The 21,675-nt window shown below is 41.3% G+C and overlaps 1 protein-coding gene across 1 annotated transcript in view; it reads right to left on the bottom strand.

Annotated features, from left to right (window-relative positions):
- ralgapb (Ral GTPase activating protein non-catalytic subunit beta) overlaps positions 1-14,409 on the bottom strand; it is a 31,218-nt gene extending 16,809 nt beyond the window's left edge. The window contains 15 exon segments of the mRNA XM_041980042.1: positions 6-141; positions 225-339; positions 859-1,026; positions 1,293-1,422; positions 5,008-5,167; positions 5,376-5,527; positions 5,616-5,663; positions 7,951-8,001; positions 8,181-8,320; positions 8,355-8,495; positions 8,647-8,821; positions 8,898-9,064; positions 9,155-9,357; positions 11,600-11,770; positions 14,326-14,409. Coding sequence (XP_041835976.1) covers positions 6-141; positions 225-339; positions 859-1,026; positions 1,293-1,422; positions 5,008-5,167; positions 5,376-5,527; positions 5,616-5,663; positions 7,951-8,001; positions 8,181-8,320; positions 8,355-8,495; positions 8,647-8,821; positions 8,898-9,064; positions 9,155-9,357; positions 11,600-11,749 — 1,936 coding nt within the window. The 5' untranslated portion in view covers positions 11,750-11,770; positions 14,326-14,409.
- Positions 14,410-21,675: the final 7,266 nt, after the last annotated feature.

Here is a 21,675-nt window from a genome sequence, read left to right on the forward strand (position 1 = left end):
CTGACCCAGAAGGAGCTGTGTGTTACAGGTGTCAGTTTCAGTCTGCAAAGCTCCAATCAGAAGATTGACAAGGCGGGGCTTCAGAGACAGGAAGTTGCCTGCTGTGGCATCACCAGAGTTTAACTTCCCATCCAACGAAACCTGAGTGTACACAGTGGAACGTTACTCTGATCCAGTCAACTCTAGACACTTATGTACATATTTTTAGGTGGGTGTTTGGTTACCTGTGACCGGACAGATCCAAAGTGGAGGTGAAGGGGTAGCAGGGACATCAGGATGAAGATGGAGGCCTGTCTTAAATCCACTGAACTCACAAAACCTTTAAACCTCATTAGTTCTCTGTAACAGATACAGAAAGTGTGCAGAGTGGGAAGCAGCTAGGATGATAATCAGCACCTATAATCTGAGACCTCAGCCAGAAAAGGGTGGAGTGTCACCTCTAGGTTGGGAATGAGACCCTGCCCTAAGTGGAGGAATTTAAGTATTGCAGTATCTTGTTCACCAGTGAGGGAAGAATGGAGTGGGAGATCTACGGTGGATTGGTACAGTGTTTGCAATGATGCAGACTCTGCATCGGTCTGTTGTGATTGACCTGAATATGTTTGATAAATATAGATTCAGGGTTAACCTCACCCTCACCCACCCTCCCTCCAGACTTTTTTTTCTTACAATCTAAATTTTATTTGTAAGGTGGAATTAAAAAAAATCCTAGAAATGGCTGAAAAATCAGAACCAGGATCATATTTTTTATCATTTCAGATGTGAAGTTTTAAAGAGAGCTGCAGAGACTGCATCTTGTCTTGTGAGTGGACTGTCTTTTCTCAGGATGTGTTAACAAATGTTCTGGAGAACATTTACCTGTCCAACAACACATGTTCTACAGCAGAGATGAAAGGGGGGAGCAGGAGGTTGACTCCTTTCAGATCACAGCAGAACAGACAGGTGGAGTTTAGCAGGACGGACGCCAGCACATGTGGACATGCATCCTTTGATACCTGGAGACTGTGCAGGAGAACCAGGTAGAACCTGGTGGAGGACGATATGATGATTACCATTACATGGTCTAAAGAGTAGGACAGGTGGACACAGACATCTGGACAGGTAGACAGACACGTCCTTGAACAGATAGACACACAGGTACCTGAACACATGGACTGACAGTAGACAGACACCTTAACAGGTAGACAGATGGGTCCGTGAATTGGTGGACACACAGGTGCCTAGACAGGTAGATAAACAGACACCTTGAGGGGTAGACAGGCAGGTATCTGAACAGGTGGACAGAGAGGTACCTGGACAGGTAGACAGACAGAATGTTCTCTGCAGTCTTCTTGCAGGTGAAAATCCTGCAAAGGGTCCCGCAGGCCTCAGCTCGACCTGCTGCCCATCTCTCTGACATCATAGTGACATCATTCTGTTTCCCTGTTGATGACATAATGTGAAAAGTTTAACAGATGTTCTGGTGTTTGACAGTAACAGGACATCAGGAACACTAAATGTTGTGTCTATCTAGTTCTGTCAAGTTCTGTCTGGATCTGCCTGGTTTGGATTGGCTCTTTCTGGTTCTGTCTGGTTCTGTCAGGGATCAAATCGGCCTGAACAGCATTGTTAAGATCTGTTATCAGTGTCAGCTGAGAGAGTTATTGATCAACCAGGGGCCTGTTTGACCAAAGTAGAATTAAGTTAAGAGAAGAAGGTAAGAGAAGAAAGCGGGCCTTGACCATCCTGGCTTAACTGGTTTAAGAAACACCAAACCTGAGGAGGAGTGACTAATCATACATTCCAGTTGTCCTTGGAATTCAGAATTCCAAGAAATTTTTGCTGGAAATGACTAAGTGATCTTGTTTTTCCGAACGGTGAACTCAGAGCACCCATAGTTTCCAGATTTAAAGATGGCGGCGCTCAGTATCACCTGTAGTCCATTGTTATCTTTCTTAAAAGTCTTTATAATATATTTTGTATCTGTTATGTTTCCAGTGTAAACAGCAGCGAGTTGTTGTTACCGATAATTATGTTGTTACGAAGGGTTTGCACATGAAAAATCGAGTCAGTATGTGTGATTTAGTAATCATTATCACTAACACTGGCTGCTATTATCATGTTGCACATTTTTACAGTGCGTTTGTAATTTTCTAGTTTTAAACGGCTTTGCAGATGACCATAAGTTGGTTGTTTTGGAGGAGTCTGTTTTTTCCGAGTTGGTGCAACTTGAACGGCAACTACCTGGAAATAACGTCACCTACTCGTGACCTCTCAGAATTCCGTTACAACTGGAGCGCACGAGTGCACATTCGTGGCTGTCTTCTAAGGACCATGAGGTTACACAGACTAACTGATAATGATACGGAAAAATGTACCTAATTTCTACATTTCTTCACACATGACTAACAGCAGTATTAGCTGGCCAAAGGAAAGGTTGTGTAATATCTGATTGATGTGTTGTACAAAGTTCACATGTAAATGTGAAACGCTTGTCCCCACACACCTGTAAAAACTGATTCAGCTATAAGAGGTGGGTCTTATGTTCTGGGGAGCTGAAAAGGGGGGTAAAGGGGAAGGATTCTAGGGGCCCATGACTGACAGGGGGCCCAGAAGGACCCTCAATGCAGTTGTAATGCTAACAAAATTATCTAATACTAATAAAACATTTCTGAACACCCACCCCCCCTCTATATTTCCCTTAAATGGTTCAGTCCACCTGCTCATTCAGCATTGCAACAGACAGCCAGTGGATGGAAAGACGGCAGGATGCCCCAAAAATCTGGAAGTTTAAAAGGGAAAAAAAAAAAAAAAAAAAAAGCTGAGACTGAGAGAGAACAGAGGGGTCGACGGTACATCCCCCAGTTCTTTCAGAGGTGAGGTGGTCAGTTACTTCGTCTGATTGAAAGTTGTGGAACATCAGCTTTTTGTCTCTCCTAAACTTTGTTCACATAAGCTAGCTCACTTTGCTCCCGTATTAGCTCATATTCCTGAAGAAAATTCTGGATTTTATTCATTTTACAGTTTTAGTCATATAATCAACGCAGGCAAACGATTAGCAAGCTGCTCTGCTAAAAACATCACACATGTTCTGAACAGAGCAGCCGCAGCAGATTTTTCTGTTTCTGAGCCTACCTAACTTATTTTACCATTTGCTTCTGATTTTATTTTTTATTATTATTATTATTATTATTATTATTTGTTGCCTCTTGTTCAGTGATAATGTTTAATGATAATGCTCACAATACAATAAATCCTAAAAAACGAGCAGCCATTTTGTTTCTTATGTTTTAGTTGAGATTTGATTTGTTCCTCCACAGATTATAAATGCATTTCATTTTCATAGAAGAGGTTATTATGTATTTAAGTTTTGTATTTTAAGTAATGGATCTTGAGATAATTAATTGTTTAAGTATTTAAAAAAGAGAGATCGGTTTTTAAATATAAAGTATCTGTCTTGCAGCAAATAACTAAATCTAAATCAAAACTTCTTTGTATTTTTAGTGCTTCCCCTACCAATTAGCCTCACCAATTAGCCTCGCTGTGTTTGTTTGTTTTTTTTTGTTGTTGTTTTGTTTGTTTGTTTGTTTTGTTTTTTGTTTTTATTCAGAAATATAGGTATGATGGTCAAAATATCATTGAAATTGCTAATTTATGTATTACAGTATCAAAATTTTCAGAGGGGGGCACTTCAGTTTCTTTTAATGGAGCCCAAAATTTCTGGCAGCGCCCCTGCTTATGTTGCAATAAAAGAGAGAACCATAAAAAAAACTGGACCTTTAAATCTAAAATTTAGCCTGACTGTTAGTCTGACTTAGTCTGACTGACTGTCAGGAGAAGGGTAGCTTCACAGAATAAATCTCTGATGGAACTGATGTGTTACTTCTTTTGTGAAACCGAATCAACGATAAGTTTGGCCTGAATTTATCCTAGCTTATATGGTCTGGGTGAATACTCGATTCTGATTGGCTGGAGGATGTCCATTAAAAAGTGCTAATGGACACCTATAAAAGAAGTTCCGGCCAAATAGCTTTATTGCTGTAAATTATTGCGCTGACTAAACGGTAGTTGGTAACCGTGGCAACAGAAACTCAGACGCCGGGCTGCAGACGTGCCAGATCAGAGCAGTCTGCAGGCTTTTGAACGATGTAGGAAACTATCTGTGGACTTTGACTGTTTGAAACAAAATGTTGCATCATCCTCTGGACACACACAAGCTCTAAGAGCTGCACCCGCCCTCTGAAATGACAATTTGTGTCACGTAACAAAATGTTAAGCAATCATCTCCCTTGCCTCTACTGATCAGGTCTAATACAACAGCTGTGGCCGACTGAGCTGCAGGTTCTGTGTTAGAACCGGTTAAGAGTCGCTGCTGGAGACATGCCAGATCACGTCTGTGAAAGCAGCCTGCAGGTTTAATAAACCATGTAGGAAACTATCTGTGGACTTTGACTGAAACAAAATATTACATGATATTACACAAGCTGTAAGAGCTGCACCCACCCTCTGAAATGTTTGTGTCATGTAACTGCGGCCGACTGAGCTGCAGGTTCTGTGTCAGAGCTGGTTACCTTGGCAACGCGTCACAAGGAAATAGCCCACTGAGCCGCTTCTTGTGAAAAATGTACGATTTTACTGGTAAAAAAACAACATTAACGCGTTAATAATTTATTTATTTTCTTTTTCTTAATGGACCATGGTATAAGCGAGATAATGCCCTCCGAGGTGGCCATTATCATAAATTAATGGACGACGCGGAGGCGTGAACCGTCCAACGTCTCAGTTTTGTGAAACAACCCTCTGATCATTAGAAAGTCAGACTCTGATAGAAGTAAAACATTTTTAGTTACTGGCAGACAAATTATTATTAATCCGAAATGATTAGATATTGTTTGTGTTTATTCTGACGTGTGTCATGGTTTTGTTGTTTTGGTTGTGATTCTATCCTGACAAAGCTGCTGTTCACAGTTCTGCTGCTCTGATGTTTTGAGAGCAGCTCTGCTGTTGTATTATCTGAATTACACTTACAGGACTGATCACAGTCTTTGGTGATCAAAGCAGCATCAAACAACCAGCTGCCAAACAGGTGTAAGAGGGAGTCCACGTTACACCTGAGAGGGGAGGGAGAAGGTCGGCGGGAGGTGCCCAAATAAGGAGAAGAGGGCGGAAGTTGGGAGGGAGTCTTCCACTGATGAAGAGAAGACAATGTTAAACAAAAGAGATGGAGAAAGATGGAGGTCTGAAAGTTAGAACATACATACAACATACCAACACGAGCACCTGGATAGGCAAAAATTGTTTACCTGGACAGGTAAAAATTGTCCACCCCAACAGGTAAAGGTTGTTTACCTTGACAAGTAAAGGCAAAAAGCAAGCAGAAACAAACATTGTGGTACCATGGAGGGCTTTTTAGTTGCTGTAGAAACGTTTGCCGCTTTCAGTCGTCCTTTATGCAGAGGGGGAGAGGTTTTTAAGAGAGGGATATCAGGCACGCTCAAAACGTTCACTGGGGTGGGCGGAGCACTGCCAGAGCGAGGTCGGGAGAATCCTGCGGAGAAAGGAGATCAGGTGTACTGCTGCGTTGTCTCGCTGCAGCCTGAATCCACCAATCAAATCGGGATGGAGGCGGAGCCTACCGTGCGCAGGGAGGCGATCTTTGACGGGACTTCTGCTTGTAGAAATACCTGGAAAGTGCCAATCAAAAAGAGAAACTTTATTTTCACTGACTCAATTAACAAAATCAGGATTCCAGCTCAGCTGATCCAGAACTCAGAACCTGTTCAGATTCTGTCAGGTTCTGATTGACTTGTTTATTGATCAGATTGACCAGGGGGGTACTCCACGAACGTAGCTAAAGAAAGCCAGGCTGTATCGGGAAAGCATCGCTTGAACTAACACCATCTCTGAATTAAGGCTCAAGCCGTTCCACTAACACATTTCAGCTGCATCTACTTGAGGCTTATCCAAGCGAGGCTTACTTAGCCTTGCTATGTCAGAGGCCCTGAGGAATGTAGGAAGCCCTGACGAGTGGATGGTGGAAAAGAAGGGCTGGCAGAAAATGAGATCAAGCCTAGAGCTGTCATTTTCTCAGCAGCTGAACAAAGAATGCTGATGGAGCTCAGTGACGTGCAGTGAGGTTCATGGCTGGTGAGGCAATGATTCCTCTGGAGTCAGATTTACAATTTTAAGAACCGAAAAGAGTGTCTTATTTCACCATCCACCCAACAGCATGCAACTATGCCCCCTTGAGGTGAGGCAGAGTACTGCCTGCCTCACCTGCTGACTTTTCTCAGCACATTATTGTACGATCAGCAGGAATAATTCTCTCACACATACATTAAAGACATTACACAGACTGTGGAGAGTCATGGTGTATAACAAATACTTCTGTAAAGTTCATATTGTCGACATGCTGAGCAACAGAAACGGGCAAGTGTCATGCAACTCAGTTTGTCTTGGATCACACAGTCAGAGGAGGCACAGCTCGCCACTGCCTCACCAGGGATTTCTGCCCAGGATTTGATCAGGAAATCCTCAAATTCTGTGATCTTTGTGTAGAGTCATACTGAAAATGCATTTTAATACAGATCAATAGAAAATAATATTTATTTTAAGTACTTTTTTCTTTTCTTTTTTATCATGACATCGCTCCTGACCGCACGTCACTGCTGTCAATTGTTGATTTCACTGTCCTTATTTATTTATGGTCTCCTCTTGTGTTATAAATCTGTTTACATAAAGCAGGCTGAAATGTCTCTGTATGTACTGGCCCTGCTCAATTTATTAATAACCCAATAATCAATATGCATCATCTTTGTGATTAGCATGTGTGTGTGTGTGCACACGTGTGCGACCTACATTAATTCTGCACTGTTACGTCTCAACAGAAGCAAGTTTAACAGCCAAAGCGTATCTGACAGCAGGTGTAAATAAAGTACAAGAACATATCTCAGAGTGGTCAGTAGTCTTTGAAGAAATGTGTATGTTCTAAACGTGTTGAGCTGTAAATTTGTTGTACTGTAGACACCAAGACAACATCAGAGACCAGTTCTACTGGTGGGGGTCCTCCCCCTGAAAACCCCTAGGGCTGGTGGCCTGAATGCGCTTTGGATTAAGCGTGCGCCCTCTGCAGGGTCATTAATAAAAGGCCAAGCCATGGTTACCAAAAAAGAACTCTATCTAGCTATATCTTTCTCCGTCCATCTCATTAGATTAGCTTTCTCTTTCTCTATCTCACTCTTTAAATACTCTAGGCCTGTATGTACAGGGCTCAGCTGATCCCCGTTTTCCTGTTAGCCAGCCAGAGGCAGTGTAGGTCAGGTGTTGGTGAAATTGGGGAGGGGGTAAATAAGGTATTAAGTAAGGGATAATGTCTGACAAGGTGTCCATTATCATAAATTAATGGACGAAGCGGAGGCAACCGTAAAGTAGTGATATGAGAAGTGTTTTGTTTTTTGTTTTTTTACTTTTATACCAGAATGAGTGGCGAGACCGCAGCATTCTACCAGGTGGAACGTTCTTTTGGGAGTCTGTATCAGACCTTTGAGACACAGCTAAGCTAAGCTTGAACGTTAGCCTGCCATCGAGCAGGCTAGTTCTGGTGCATAAGTTACCATGGTTACTCAGCAGGCATTCAAATAAGCCACATTGATGGAACAAAACTCTTGCTTAAACGGGCCAGACTTATCAAGATAAGCCAGGCTTTCCCTTAATCCAGCTTTGTGGAATACCCCCCAGATCAGTCCGAGTTACCAAAAGAAGGTAGTGGGTCTCTGAAATGCATCTTCGTTATGAGTCCTACAGAAACACAATGAAACAACATGAGGTTAATCCAGAGTTGTTTGCAACTTTGGGGCCCCCACAAACTTCTGTTTACAGAGTTCTGGTTTTTACTTTCAACCACATTTTTACAGAAAGTGTAATGTCTCAGACTATCAGTCACACATTAAAGTCAGTTTGTTTTGTTCTTACCTGAGTTTGTCAGCAGCTGCTCTGTTGGTTTTTTGATTGCCGTAGTCACACCTGCAGGAACACAGGTACAGGTAACACGGTGACACTTCCATATTGTTCGATTTATTTTATGTTTCTTAGTGAAAAGAAACAAAAACAAACTAGAAACTCTTTTCAGTTTGACAAAAAAATTATTAATTCTTCACCAGAAACATTTGTTTCTGTGGCTGAAAACTGAGAAGTCAGAATACCGAGGAAGGCGTCGACCAGCCGACTGACGGCCATCATGGCTCTGAAGAAGACGTCTGGCAGCTGATCATCTCTGAACACCTCCTCCGCTGAGGGAGGGGAAGATGGACCAACCGCAGAGTGACAGAGCTCCACTGGGTTACTGCAGGGAAACAGGACAGGCATACAGGAAACACCATGTACCTGAGAGGTGGAGCAGTTACCTGAGCCAGGTGTGAGGGATGCGCTCATCCTCCATGTCTGCTGGAACCAGAACTGCATCTTCATCCAGGACATGAAGAGGAGGAAAGCTCGGCCCAAAAGTCAGGGGAAGAAGCCTGAGAGAAGAGCACCATGATGTAAACACAAACAAAGCAAAACAACAACACATGTTAATATAAACAAAACAACAAGGGAACAAGAGATGGAGAAATCCAAATATGATCCAGGTAAAGAATTCAGGGATGAATTCAGAGCAGAAACAAACACCTGGAGGTCAATGCTGCAACGACTCGACTCCACTGATGGACGACTGCTGGCTGATGTCTCCAGCTGCTCAACATCTGTCTGCATGTCTGCCACAGCGAGCGAGACGGGAAACATCTGGAGCATGACAGCAGCCACACCTCCAGGAGGACTGCCATCGACAGGTCCGATATGCCACCTGCAAACAGACACACAGGGGACATGGATGGAGGAAAGACCGGTCAGAGACACACGGGACAACATCTCTGTCATACCTGCAGCAGTGGGTGGAGCCAGGATGGCGTGGTTGATGCGCAGCAGGAAGTGCAGAAGTGTTTCCCAGGTGTCTCTGGTCATCAACAAACTGTCTCTGGCCAGAGACCGAACAGCAGATAACACCTGCTGACAGAGAGATAGGTGGACCGGACTCACCTGGTCTGACCTGAGGAGGGGACAAATTGAACAAGTCAGAAATAACAGGGAACAGGTCTGGGTTCAGGTCTGAGGATCAGATAAAGGTGGTGTAGTCTACCTGGGCAGGAACAAGATGTAGAGGTCTCGGAGGATCCTCTGAGCGTAAAGATTGGGGTCTCTGCTGATTGGCGGTGGGGTGGAACTTCTCTGGGAGACCAGAGCCATCAGCCAATCAGTGTAGACCTCCACACAGAGTTTAACAGTGTCTCTGTCCAATGGGAGAGTGAGACCATAACACAGGACCTCCATTGTCCATTTGACCTGGACACAAAGACTTCAGGTAACCATCATCATCATCATCATCAACTACTCTGTACGAACATGGGGGACAGAAAATGTATATATCTTGAGAGTGCAAAGCAAAAGGACGATCAAACAGGTAGGGAGGGAACAGACCAAGAAGGCCTTTTTAGATGAATCTGTACCAGTGTGTACGCCAACGGGTTGCCAGATCAGGCCATCCAAACAAAAATCAAGTTCACAGTGGTAAATCTGAGGTTTACAGTTTGTTATCAAACCCAGTAATCAAAAACCTAAAAAAACAAAATCCTAAAGTTAAAAAAAATAGTTAGAACTTAAGACAATACTGGTTTTGGTGAAGTATGAAAACCTTTCCAGGCCTCCAGAATCCCGAGACCCGAACTCAGGTTTTATCTCATATTTTGAAAATGCTTTATTGTCATTTTGATTTTAATAAAGAAATTCAGGAAAAAGGTTGTCATCTTAGAGACAATCAGCACTTTAACATCAAAAGGGAATTCTCCTGTCATAGATTTTGGATGTGTCCAAAGATAAAATCATTCTGGAAAACAGAAACAGTGCACCAGCCAGACCCACCAACTTGGAACCTGTAGATTCAAATTGTTGAGGAAATCTACATGATGGAGAAAGTGACACATAGAAAGACTCCAGAAGACCCACACAGAAGAAATGGACAAGATCAGGACTGAGGGACAACGTCTTGGAACACTTCTGAGGCTGAGTTGACAGCATCACCTGTTAAGTTTAATATTTGACTATGTTTGTGTAACTGAAAATGTATAGAAAATAAAGATTAGTGTCTTCTTATTATCAGATCCTCTAACACAAACAAAAGTTTGATTCTTCAGCATGAGAATAAATTCATGTGTTTGGTTGTGTATGAGTATGTGTCTGCAGACACAGAGACCCACAGATTCAGACCTGCAGTTCTGGACCCTCACTTCTGGACCCCTTGTTGTTTCCACCCAGCGCCCACTATTTCATTGCAGATTAATTTGGATGACAATTGGTGTTGAATGTGAACTCATTGTTGAGACACAAACTACTCCAGAGCTGTTCTCTGGAGTACTTAGTGTGAGTTTTTCTGATATGATTTTAGATTATAGGGAATGTGTTAATATTTGTTTGTTATATGCATGGACAATTTTAGGTGGGGACACAGGGGACATGTCCCCTGTACTTTTTCAAAAGACAGTTTTGGTCCACTGCACTTTTTACTGTCCAAAAACAATGTTTCACTATTGTAAACAAAGACATGTCAAGCACTAGGAGCAAGCGGAAAACAGCCGCTCAAGCTAAAGCCTGTTTCCCCCACAAGCTCCTCCATTGGCTCTGCGTTTCTTTTGTGATTGGCTGTCCCCGCTGTGACTCCACCTTAGAGATCCTAAGGAGCCGTTCCTTTCAAAGAGCCATTTAAAAGACTGGCTTGCTCTTACAATATCTTACAAAATTTCACAATATATAAGAATAATAAACAATCAAAATATGTAACTATACAAACTCTACTATACTAGATTAAAAAAAATTATAGGAAATGTATAGATTTAAAAAAACAGATAAACCTGAGCAGTCAGTGCAAATTCTAGTAAATGTTTTGGATAGAACTCACAGTATTTGTTTCCAAACAATACTCTCTGCCCATAGATGCTTCACATGAATGGAGTGTGTTGGACATCAGACTTCTATGATGTCGTAAATGTGATGAAGGCAGTGTGGAAAATTTGTATATAAAAAGAATGGTTCCCAAATGAACGGTTCACAGCTATGACTCAGTTCCCATTGTTCATTTAAATGAGCCATTCAAAAGAATTGATTAGTTCATGAACGTTACATCTCTATTTCACCTTGCTTGCGCACTGGTAAGCTAGTCTTAGATGAGATGCAGAAGTAGATGGAGGAGAAGAGGCTGGAGGCTCAGAGGGGAGGTTGAAACAATAAACATGTTTTACATGCAGTTTTACAATCATCCAGTAGGTGGCACTGTCATAATAACATCAGGGGTCTGGAAATGTGGGTCCAGATCTGCAGGTCTCTGGGTCTGCAGACACATACTACTGGCATGACCAGCTGTTTCTGCAATACTGCTGTTACATCCCACAGACTGCAGGAGGAGCTCAAGAGCAACAACCTGTCACACTCCTGAAGCTGCTCTAAGTGGCTTATTAAACTCTACAAACCATCTCTCTACTTCTCTTACAGGCACTGAAACACCTGAGCGTGTTTGTGTACAGGTAGAACTCACCTGTCTGTCTGTGCGCAGCAGGCTCCAGGTGTTGGGGTTTCCCAGGCCTGCTCCCAGGGGCTTTACCACAGCAACAGCAACATCTCTACCCACAGAAGGCGGAAAGCAACTGAGCACGCTCACCTGACCAGCAGTCAGTGATTGGTCCATGGCCAGTCTGTCACAGCTCACCTGGTGTGATGCAGGTTCTCACATTAGAAAAAAGCTTCCTGTTCGTCAGAAAAATTAAATAGGACCTGACCTATTTCGTTCCTGATCTTTGGTTCCTCCAAATCAGAACTCCAAACAGGTTGTAAATGTTTCAGAACACTGTCAGGGAGTTTGGACAAAGCTCACTCTGATCACACTAATGTTTCAATGAAGCTCGGTGTGATCACGTTAACAACCCGATGATGTAAGTCTGATCACATAAACATTCCAAAGGAGCTCTGTCTGATTAAGCTTACATACCAATGGCACTCGATTAAATAACATATACATAGCGATGACGCTCAGTCTGATCACGTATATATACTAGTGATGCTCGGTCTGATACCATTAATGTTCCAATAATGTTCAGTCTGACCGCGTTAGCGTTTTCATGACCTCAGTCCAATAACATTAATGCTCTGATGACCTGAGTCCAACCACATTAACAATCCAATGAGGTCAGTCTGATCACATAAACGTTCCAGTCAAGCTCTTTCTGATCACTTTAGCATTCCAGTGAAACTTAACACTAATCATGTTAACGCTCCAATTAAGCTTGGTCTGATCACTAAGGTTCAGATAAAGCTTAGGCCATTTCTCAGTACTTGTTGTTGACCATAATTGTGTCCTTGTGTATTTGTAAAACGTCTATCTATCTGTCTATCTGTCTGTCTGTCTATCTATCTATCTATCTATCTATCTATCTATCTATCTATCTATCTATCTATCTATCTATCTATCTGTCTGTCTGTCTGTCTATCTATCTATCTATCTATCTATCTATCTATCTATCTATCTATCTATCTATCTATCTATCTATCTGTCTATCTGTCTGTCTATCTATCTATCTATCTATCTATCTATCTATCTATCTATCTATCTATCTATCTATCTGTCTGTCTGTCTGTCTATCTATCTATCTATCTATCTATCTATCTATCTATCTATCTATCTATCTATCTATCTGTCTGTCTGTCTGTCTGTCTATCTATCTATCTATCTATCTATCTATCTATCTATCTGTCTGTCTGTCTGTCTGTCTATCTATCTATCTATCTATCTATCTATCTATCTATCTATCTATCTATCTATCTATCTGTGTGTGTTTTGGTTTTTTTGTGTTTTTTTTTGCCGTTTCCACCTCAGCTTCAAGGTCGAGCACACCAGCAGCACTGCTCGGTCCTTTACAAAACATTTTGTGCTTTTTGTGCAATTTTTTATGCAAATATAAGTTTTTCTGTGGCAACAGCTTGACATCATCAACTATGATGTAGTTCTAAACGCAGAATGAGTGTAGTTGCATCCTTCCATCCTCGTAAGTTTGAATATATAAAGTCCATACTAGCAAGTGTAAAGTACATTCTGAACCTACTTCGTATTGAGAAACGGCCTAAAGACTGTTACATACTCCATGAGAAGCAAGAACTTCTTTCTTATTCTTGAGACAATGAGAAAAAAATGACGTGATTTTACTCTCACGGATGTGAATGGGGCCAGCTTGCGACTTGTTCTCGACACATCAGCCGAGCAGAACTCTTTTGGGGCTCTGAGAAGTATTGTGTGATTGGTCAGACATTTGAGGTGGGTGTTGTTAACGCGGAAAAGAATGAAGTGGAAAGTTGTGGCGTCTGCATTTCCTCCAGTGCAAGGTTAAACGGATAGTTGATCAAGGTGTTGAGAAAGTATATAAATGTATACAACACGTGGGATTTAAAGACACAGAGGCCGCCACATGCACAACCACGCCTTCCCACGGAAGACGTTTCTCATTAAATATTAAATAACCCAGTCAGCTGTTCATTGCACAAAGAAACACACACACACACACACAGTAATCCCCACCCCGTTGCAGATGAAGCTTTTTGTGGAGCATGAATTGACAGGACCAATACAAACTTTTTTTCTCGTTCTTGCGACCTCGAGAACAAGAACAAAGTTCTCTCTTTTCGTGGAGTATGTAACAAGCTTTTGTCTGATCCCGTTTCCACTCTGATGACTTCATTCTGATCATGTTAACGTTCTGATGACCTCAGTTGGATCATGTTAATATTGTGATGATGTCAGTCTGATAACATTAACATTGTGGTGACCTCTGATAACAATGATGCTCTGATGAAGCTCAGTCTGAAGAGAAAACCTCACCTGATGACACTGCTTCAGTTTCAGTTTATTATGAATTTCTAGGAGGAGGTCCTGTGGAAGACCTAGGACACGCTGGAAGGACTACGTTTTCTGGCCTGGGAACGCTTTGAAATACCCCGGAGGAGCTGGAAGGAGTGGCTGGGGAGAAAGAAACCTGACTTGGGCTGCCGCCCCCTTGACTCAACCCCAGATAAGGAGCTGGATGAATGGATGGATGGCAAATTTCCCTTCTGTGTTTGTGATCCTTTTTAGGGGCAAACCACTCAGATAAAACAGTGTCTCTAACATTTTAGTAACATTTTATTTGATTTGCACTTTTCACATATAAAATTCAAATCACTTTACTATAAAATCCATAAAACCCTAAATCTGTGTCAGAATAAAAAGCATCATACCTGCACAGGTGATTCACTGAGCTCTGTGTCCTCTCAGGCCTGAGCTGCAAACACAAACTGGAAAAATCTGTCGCTCTGAAAGTCAAAACTCTGACCTTAAGCTGGGGGAGGTGTGTCCTGTTCTCCCTGAGCTGTGACTGCATGGCGGTCACTGAGTTTACAGTCAACAGAATGAAACATGGAGGCCGACTAGGTGAGCTTGCAAGTATGTGCTAGTCTGCTAACTGAAGCAGGACTGAACCACAGAGGTCCACACAGACCCACAGCATAGGTATAAGTAACAGTTGCAGTTTTTGTGCTGCAGAGTACAGTGGTGTTCCAGGAGTCTCCAGCTGGACCTGATTCAACACAATCCCTGTAGTTTTCTAATTCCAGCTTCCAGCTGGAAGAGTCCTGAAAACAGGAAGTGAAAGACCATCTTCAAACTGATTCTGAACAAAACTCTTCCAGCTCTTCCATTAGCATGCTCCATCTGAGCCTCCAAAGAACCTGCTGCTGGAGCAGGACCATAAATGATCAGGTGGCAGTGGCTCAGGCGGTAGAGCTGGTCATCGAATAACTGGGAGGTTGGTGGTTTAATTCCCACTCCCCCAGTCATCCCAGTCATCTGTCGTTGTGCCCTTGGGCAAGACACTTCACCCTCCTTGCCTCCAGTGTTGGCATCACTGGTGTATGAATGTGGATGAATTTTCAATGAGGGTCAGAGAGGCTGTAGATGCAGCTGTGGCTACACAAGTAGCTTACCATCACCAGATATGAGTGAGGAGTGAATGAATAATGGATGCACAATGTGTGCCTTGAAAAATGCTTTACAAATGTAATCCATTATTATTATTATCAACATGAACAAAGAGGAACGTTGGAACAACCAGGACATTAAATAAACATAAACATTAAAAAGCTGGTTTGACAGGATTTTTATCCGCTTCTGATACTGCTGATACTAGTCAGACCAGTTTCATATTTAATGCAATCGATGCTGTTCTGGTAAACTCAAAACCAGGATCATGAACTACTCCACATGTTGAACATAACCATGTTATTTTCTGGTTATTTGGTTTAACTAACCTTAACACTGGTTATCAACTTGGTCAACCAGAAGTTCTGAATCTGCAGGTTGATGTAAAAGGGGCAGAGCTGGTGGACCAATCACAACTGCTGCAGCCAAAGCAGAAGGGAAAGATTAGATAGTTTAAAATAATTAATAATCTCATTGATAATCTTATCAATATCACTGATTAGTTCATTAAAAAGGTAGTGCACCCAAAAATGTGTTTTTTGAGCTGTAAACAACACAGTATTACTTAATTGTAATGAAAACTACATATGGCTCATAATGCCCTTTGCAGGGTAAAACAGGTTATATTTTTGTGACAAAGAGAGGTTATCTACGTCACCAGAAAATTTCAAAAACCCCATAGCCCCTGCCTCCAGATGCAAACAGATGGGTCCTCTCCTAGCAGGCATAGAAAATGCATCTGAAGGGATGTGAGCTTATATGGTGTAGATTTGCTAGTTTCAGACTTCTATTCTTTAATTTAAATAAAACAGTGATACATAGATACAATTATGATTATGGATCTCCTTGTATTGTGGGTGTCTTTGAATGAAAGAAATCCAGATTATGAAGAGGATTTGTGAAATTATTGCCCATGTGTTTTACGTTGACATAACCTAAAATTATGTTTCATGTATATCTAAGTCTATAATTTGTAGGCTGCAATGCATTTTGTGTTGCTTTGTTGAAGCAATCAAACATTAGCCTGTCCAGGTTTAGTAAACATTAGCTTAATTGCAATATGAAATCATTTTGTGGCTTTTAAATAACACCTAAATGGATTTATTACTGAGAGAGCTACATGTAAGTCCCTTTAGAAAATCTGAGTTTGTGTCAGTGAGAGGTTGAACCAGTCCAACGTAGGCAGGTCCACATCCTGCAGTTTGTGAGCTCCGACTATTGTCAGGTGGCTCCTGTGATGTTTTGCGGTAATTTGGTATGATCACATTTTCCGGTGCAGTCCAGGCACACGCTAAAGTCAGATAAAATTTCTAATTGGCATGCAATACTCCGAGGCACACAATCCCTTGCTTCCAGATGGTTGCATTGCATATAGCCAATCCAATCCACTCCAGCTTTATTTATAGAGCACTTTAAAACAACATAGTTGACCAAAAGGCTGTACACAGCCTTAGACTTAAAACCATTTTAAATATAATACTAAACAGTATAAGTATAAAAAGCAATAAATGGGCTAGCAACAGTAACACACTTAGACAATAAAATTAAAATAAAACTGAATAAATTAAATAAAATAAAACATTAAGAAGTCAGCAACTCAAGCTGTGTTAAAGGCCAATGTAAAAAGGTGCGAGGATTTAAAAACAGAAAGTGATCAGGCCTGTCTAAGGTGCAGGGGCAGTGCATTCCAAAATTTGGGGCCAACAACTGAAAAGCCGGAGTCGAACAAGCCCCATGAGTCACCCAACTTAGCTTTATAAGCTAAATTTAATTTGAATCAGATGTGTTGGACTAGGGCAGTGGTTCCCAATTGATAAAGGACAGATTAGTGTCTGCGGGATTCCAGATAATAGTCTTCGAGAGAGATTGCTAAGAGCTTGATTTGATTTTGGATAAGGCAACAACACTGTGCAGAGCAGCAAAAACTGTCATGATGCAAGCTCAAGAACTGTTTGCTGAAAACTGCAATGTGGATGCAGTGAGAAAGGAGTCGCATAAATCAACCAAAGAGAAATACAGTGTTGCTGAGGGGAAACTTGGAACAAGATCAGTGATTTAAAGAGGGACGTGAAAAGGCTTGTGGTCGTTGTGGTACACAGCATGCTCCTAAAAAATGTCCGGCATTTGGGAAAACATGCAACAACTGCAAAAAGAAGAACCATTATGCCTGATGCTGCAAAAATGAAACCCAGCAAAGAACTATTCACACGGTTGACAAAAGCGATTCGGAGGAACTTTAAGTGGATGTTGTCACTGGATCTAATAAGGAGAAAAAGGAATGGACTATGTCACTGCAGATGAATGATACACATATGGCTGTGAAGTTGGATTCTTCGGCTCAGGCCAATGTGATATCCGAAGCAGATTTCCAGAAGATAAGACCCTGACCAAAAATACGGCCGACTAAAGTGAAAGGATACTCTGGAGCTGCTATACCAGTCAAAGGAAAATGCATTGTAAAAGTGACACACAAAGGCCGAGTGCACACACACTGTTATTCATTGTCGTTCCAAAAGATGTCCAGGCCATATTAGGTCTAGCTGCTTGTGAGAGACTTAACCTGATTTTAAAAAAGTGCTTGTCATCAATAGTGAAAGAGATACAGACTATGATGACCTCATTAACTAATATGATGATGTTTTTTATGGTCTTGGCTACCTGGAAAGCACACAATAAAAGTGGACAGAAATGTGTTGCCTGTTATTCATCCATGTTGAAAAGTACCATTTGCTTTGCAGAAACCACTGAAAGGAGAGCTGGACAGAAAGGAGAGTCTGGGAGTGATCAAAAGGAGAGACGAACCAACCAAATGGGTGAGTTCACTGGTTGTTGTGAGCAAAAACAACAACAAGCCCAGAGTTTACATTGATCCCAGGGATCTAAACAGAACAATTAAAAGAGAACACTGTGTTTGCCCTGGCTGATGAACCGTCATCTAACAAGCTGAACCATCAAAACTCTTATGCTGTCTCTTACAGATCTGAGTCACCTCCCTCACCAGAAACATGGTGATTTAAAGTTTCATCGGTTTGGTAAGAAACAACCTTATCCACCAGATGAACACACAGCCTGAGACAGCTACAGACCTTCTTAAAGCTAACCATCTCAGCTAATCAGAGTGAACTAGGCCTCAAAGAAAATTAAGCAACAGTTTTCTCCCTAGTTAAAATTCAACCTCAACTCTGTTTATCTCATCTTATAAATATGTGCTTCTTTTGTCTTCTTAGTCGCTCCCCTGATCGCTGCAAAGTGGGGGACACAATTTGAGCTAAAATCTACTGTAAGTAAAAGCAAAAGTTATCCCACAGTTTAACTCTGCTCACATTCAGTAGGTAATCAAGCTCCACACACACACGCTGATTTATGACCTGGCCTGCCAGAAGGCCCACATTCCTTTTACCACATCTTTCGAAGTTAAGATCTCACACTTTCTGCCTCTTTGTTAAACTTTCAGTTTAGTGTCCTAAACTTTACTTAAAGCTAAGTAAGTCAACACTAACTTTAATATTTCTTTATTTGTTTGTTGTGAGATTAGCACATATTTTTTTTTTATTCCTTTTCCTTCTTTTACTGTTTACCAACTCAGACCTTAGGCCTAGAGTAAACAGTCACATATTAGTCTACTATTACTAATGTACTTGATACCTTTAACCCAGAGTTATAGACACTATTTTATCTAAGTAGTAGATAGCTTTTTGTTTATTTGTTTATTTGACAACAACCATTCCCTCCAAAGCAGAATGGACTGAAAGGAACAACTTTCCTCTGCCGTGGAATCCTTCATCGAGTAATTCAGATCATAATCTACAATTAAAATCTGAATTAGTGGGGGATATGTAGCAGATTCCAGCGTCTTCAAAATAAAGATTGGAACTTTTGTTTAATCGTGACTGAATTAAACATCTTTTGAGGATTTTCTCTCCTTACAGACTAACGGTCTCACTCCCAAAGTGGGGGTCTGACTCAAATTTATGACTTGGTTTCCAGCTCCACAGGTCAACAAAGGTCGACTCTCCCCAACATGGACTGGAAAGGACTTCATTAAGTTATTTACGAGACCTGGGAAATTTCTGAACTTTAATCTTCTGCAACATAAATTTGCTTTTTAGTTAACAACCAAAGGGTCCCAGATGCAACTCTTCATCCAAGATGTCCACTTTGAAACTGTTTCTTACTAAACTTGTGTTTTTCTTCAACTGATAAGCGGAAACCCCCTTTAACAGAACACCTGGACACACCAAGAAACGTTTATCTTAACATTCCAGAGGGTAATAAAGTGTCTTAATGTTTCTCTGTGTCCCAGCACAAGAGGAGACAAAGACTTTGTGTGAAGAGTAAAAGATCATACTTTTACTAGTCAACAATGTTCATTTAAATAGATACATATATATATGTGTGTGTTTTATCTTGATACCATGCGCATGCATATAATCATTATCATTTTGTACAAGGTTTAATCAACAAGCTTGATTAATTGTTGACCTGAAACTTTATTACTGTGTTTGTGTGAGATATAACCTTTTTACTATTTTCTTGTCTTTTCGATGATTCACTGATGGATTGTAATGATGTCTCATTTAAGGCTTTAATGAATTAGATATATAGATATATTCACAAAATGTTTAATTTGATAAGTCTTTACAAAATGATCAGACCAGCCCCTCTAGATCTGCTATCTTACCCAAAACCAGCCCACAAGACTGTTACTGGTCAAGATAATGGTCCCATCCTTTCCATGGGGTGGGTCTCCAAACTAACACTTTTAAACTCAGAACAAAGAGTTAGTTTTTTTTTCTTCTTTTTTGTTGCTCTTCCTTTTTTTGGTCCTCGCCGCTTCAAGTCAACCTATCCTCTCCAGACATGGCTTTCTTCCAGAGTTAGGACACTTGGTCTGAACGCCAGAGAGAAAGAGAGAGATGCTGCCAGAGAATTAAGTTTGCCGTGATGTGAAGGACATCACTACCAATACTAAAGTTTGTGCCTGCATACAAGATGCATGATTGACAATTTTTGGCTCTTTTTGGACTCCGCAGTTCATTCCTTTTTCCAGCTAATACTTCGCTTTTCTTGAGTTATGTTTTTATCTTTTGGACTGACCTAAAGCTGGACAATTTTCATCTTTTGCCATATCACCGCAAGTCATTCACTGTCCATCATCGATACCACCAGCCGAGCCGCGGGAGAGTCCGCATCCGCAGAGCTGCCTGATCCAAACCTTCGGACCACCACGTGACACATCTTCTGGCCTTCTGGAAGTCGCTCGGGATCCAAACCACCTGCGCCAACTTCCTCGCTTGCCATCAGAGTCACCACAACGGTCGTAAGTCGGCTCGATCCAAACAGAACCGGACGAGTCCTGCTCGGATCAATTCTCTGCTTATCTGCTCCCAGAATGGTTGGTTGTCTGACAGTGACCTTAGTAGTTCTACACCTTAGCTTGAATTAATTAATCTATTCAATTAATTAATTTAGTTCTCTAATGGTGTCCACACAGCCATTAGATTAGGATAAAGCTATCTGTGTGGTGGTGCCCTACGAGGAAATTAATAAAGAATTCCAAGAAATTAATAAAAAATTCCAAGAAATTATTAAAATTAATAATTTTATTAAACATCTTTAATGTTTAATGACGCTTAACGCTACAACACTTTAAACTTCCCACAAAAGAGGAAATAATGTCATAGTTTGCTAACGCCAAAAATTTCAACAAACTAGATGCATCATCAGGATTTTGGCAACTGAAGCTGGATGAAGAGAGCTCAAAATTATGCACATGTAACAGTCCATTTAGCCGTTATAGATTCTTTATGCTACCCTTTGGCATTGCATCTGCACCTGAGGTGTACCACAAAATAATCCACATGATTTACGAACATCTGAAAGGTGTGGACACTTCAGTGGATGACATCATAGTATGTGGAAGCACAAAAGCTGAGCATGAGGAAAGACTGATAAAAGTGCTGGAAGCTACCAGGAGCTCAAACTTAAAGCTGAAAAAGGAGAAGTGTCAGCTTGAAGTGAAAGAACTGACATTTCATGAGGACATTCTTAGCAGTGAAGGAATGTAACCACATTCAAGAAAAGTGTCTGCCATTGAAAACATACCCAGACCACAAAATAAGAAGGATGTATAGAGATTTAATGGTATGGTGAACTACATGGGGAAGTTCATAACCAGCCTCTCTCTGAAAGACTTGCACCTCTGAGACATCTGACTGAAAAAAGAAATGAATGGGAGGGGAATCATGAACATGCGAAGTTGTGGAATGACTTAAAGAAATTCCTGAAAAGGACCCACTTCTGCGATTTATGACCCGACTAAACCCATCAACATCTCATCAGATGCTTCACAGAGTGGGCTAGGAGCAGTCCTCATGCAAAAGTTTGATGAATGGCAACTGATTGCATATGCATCTCGCTCCATGACAGATGCAGACTCGTTATGCACAAATCGAGAAGGAACTTCTTAGCATAATGTGCCAGTTTGTGTCAAGACCAGCAGTCATCATTGAAATTGACCATAAACCACTGATTTCACTGTTCAAGAAGCCACTCAACGACTGTCCACTAAGAATACAAAGATTGATGATTCGTCTGCAATGCTACACTCT

Source organism: Melanotaenia boesemani, chromosome 3 (genome assembly GCF_017639745.1).
Source record: "Melanotaenia boesemani isolate fMelBoe1 chromosome 3, fMelBoe1.pri, whole genome shotgun sequence".
In the NCBI taxonomy this organism is placed as follows: domain Eukaryota; kingdom Metazoa; phylum Chordata; class Actinopteri; order Atheriniformes; family Melanotaeniidae; genus Melanotaenia; species Melanotaenia boesemani.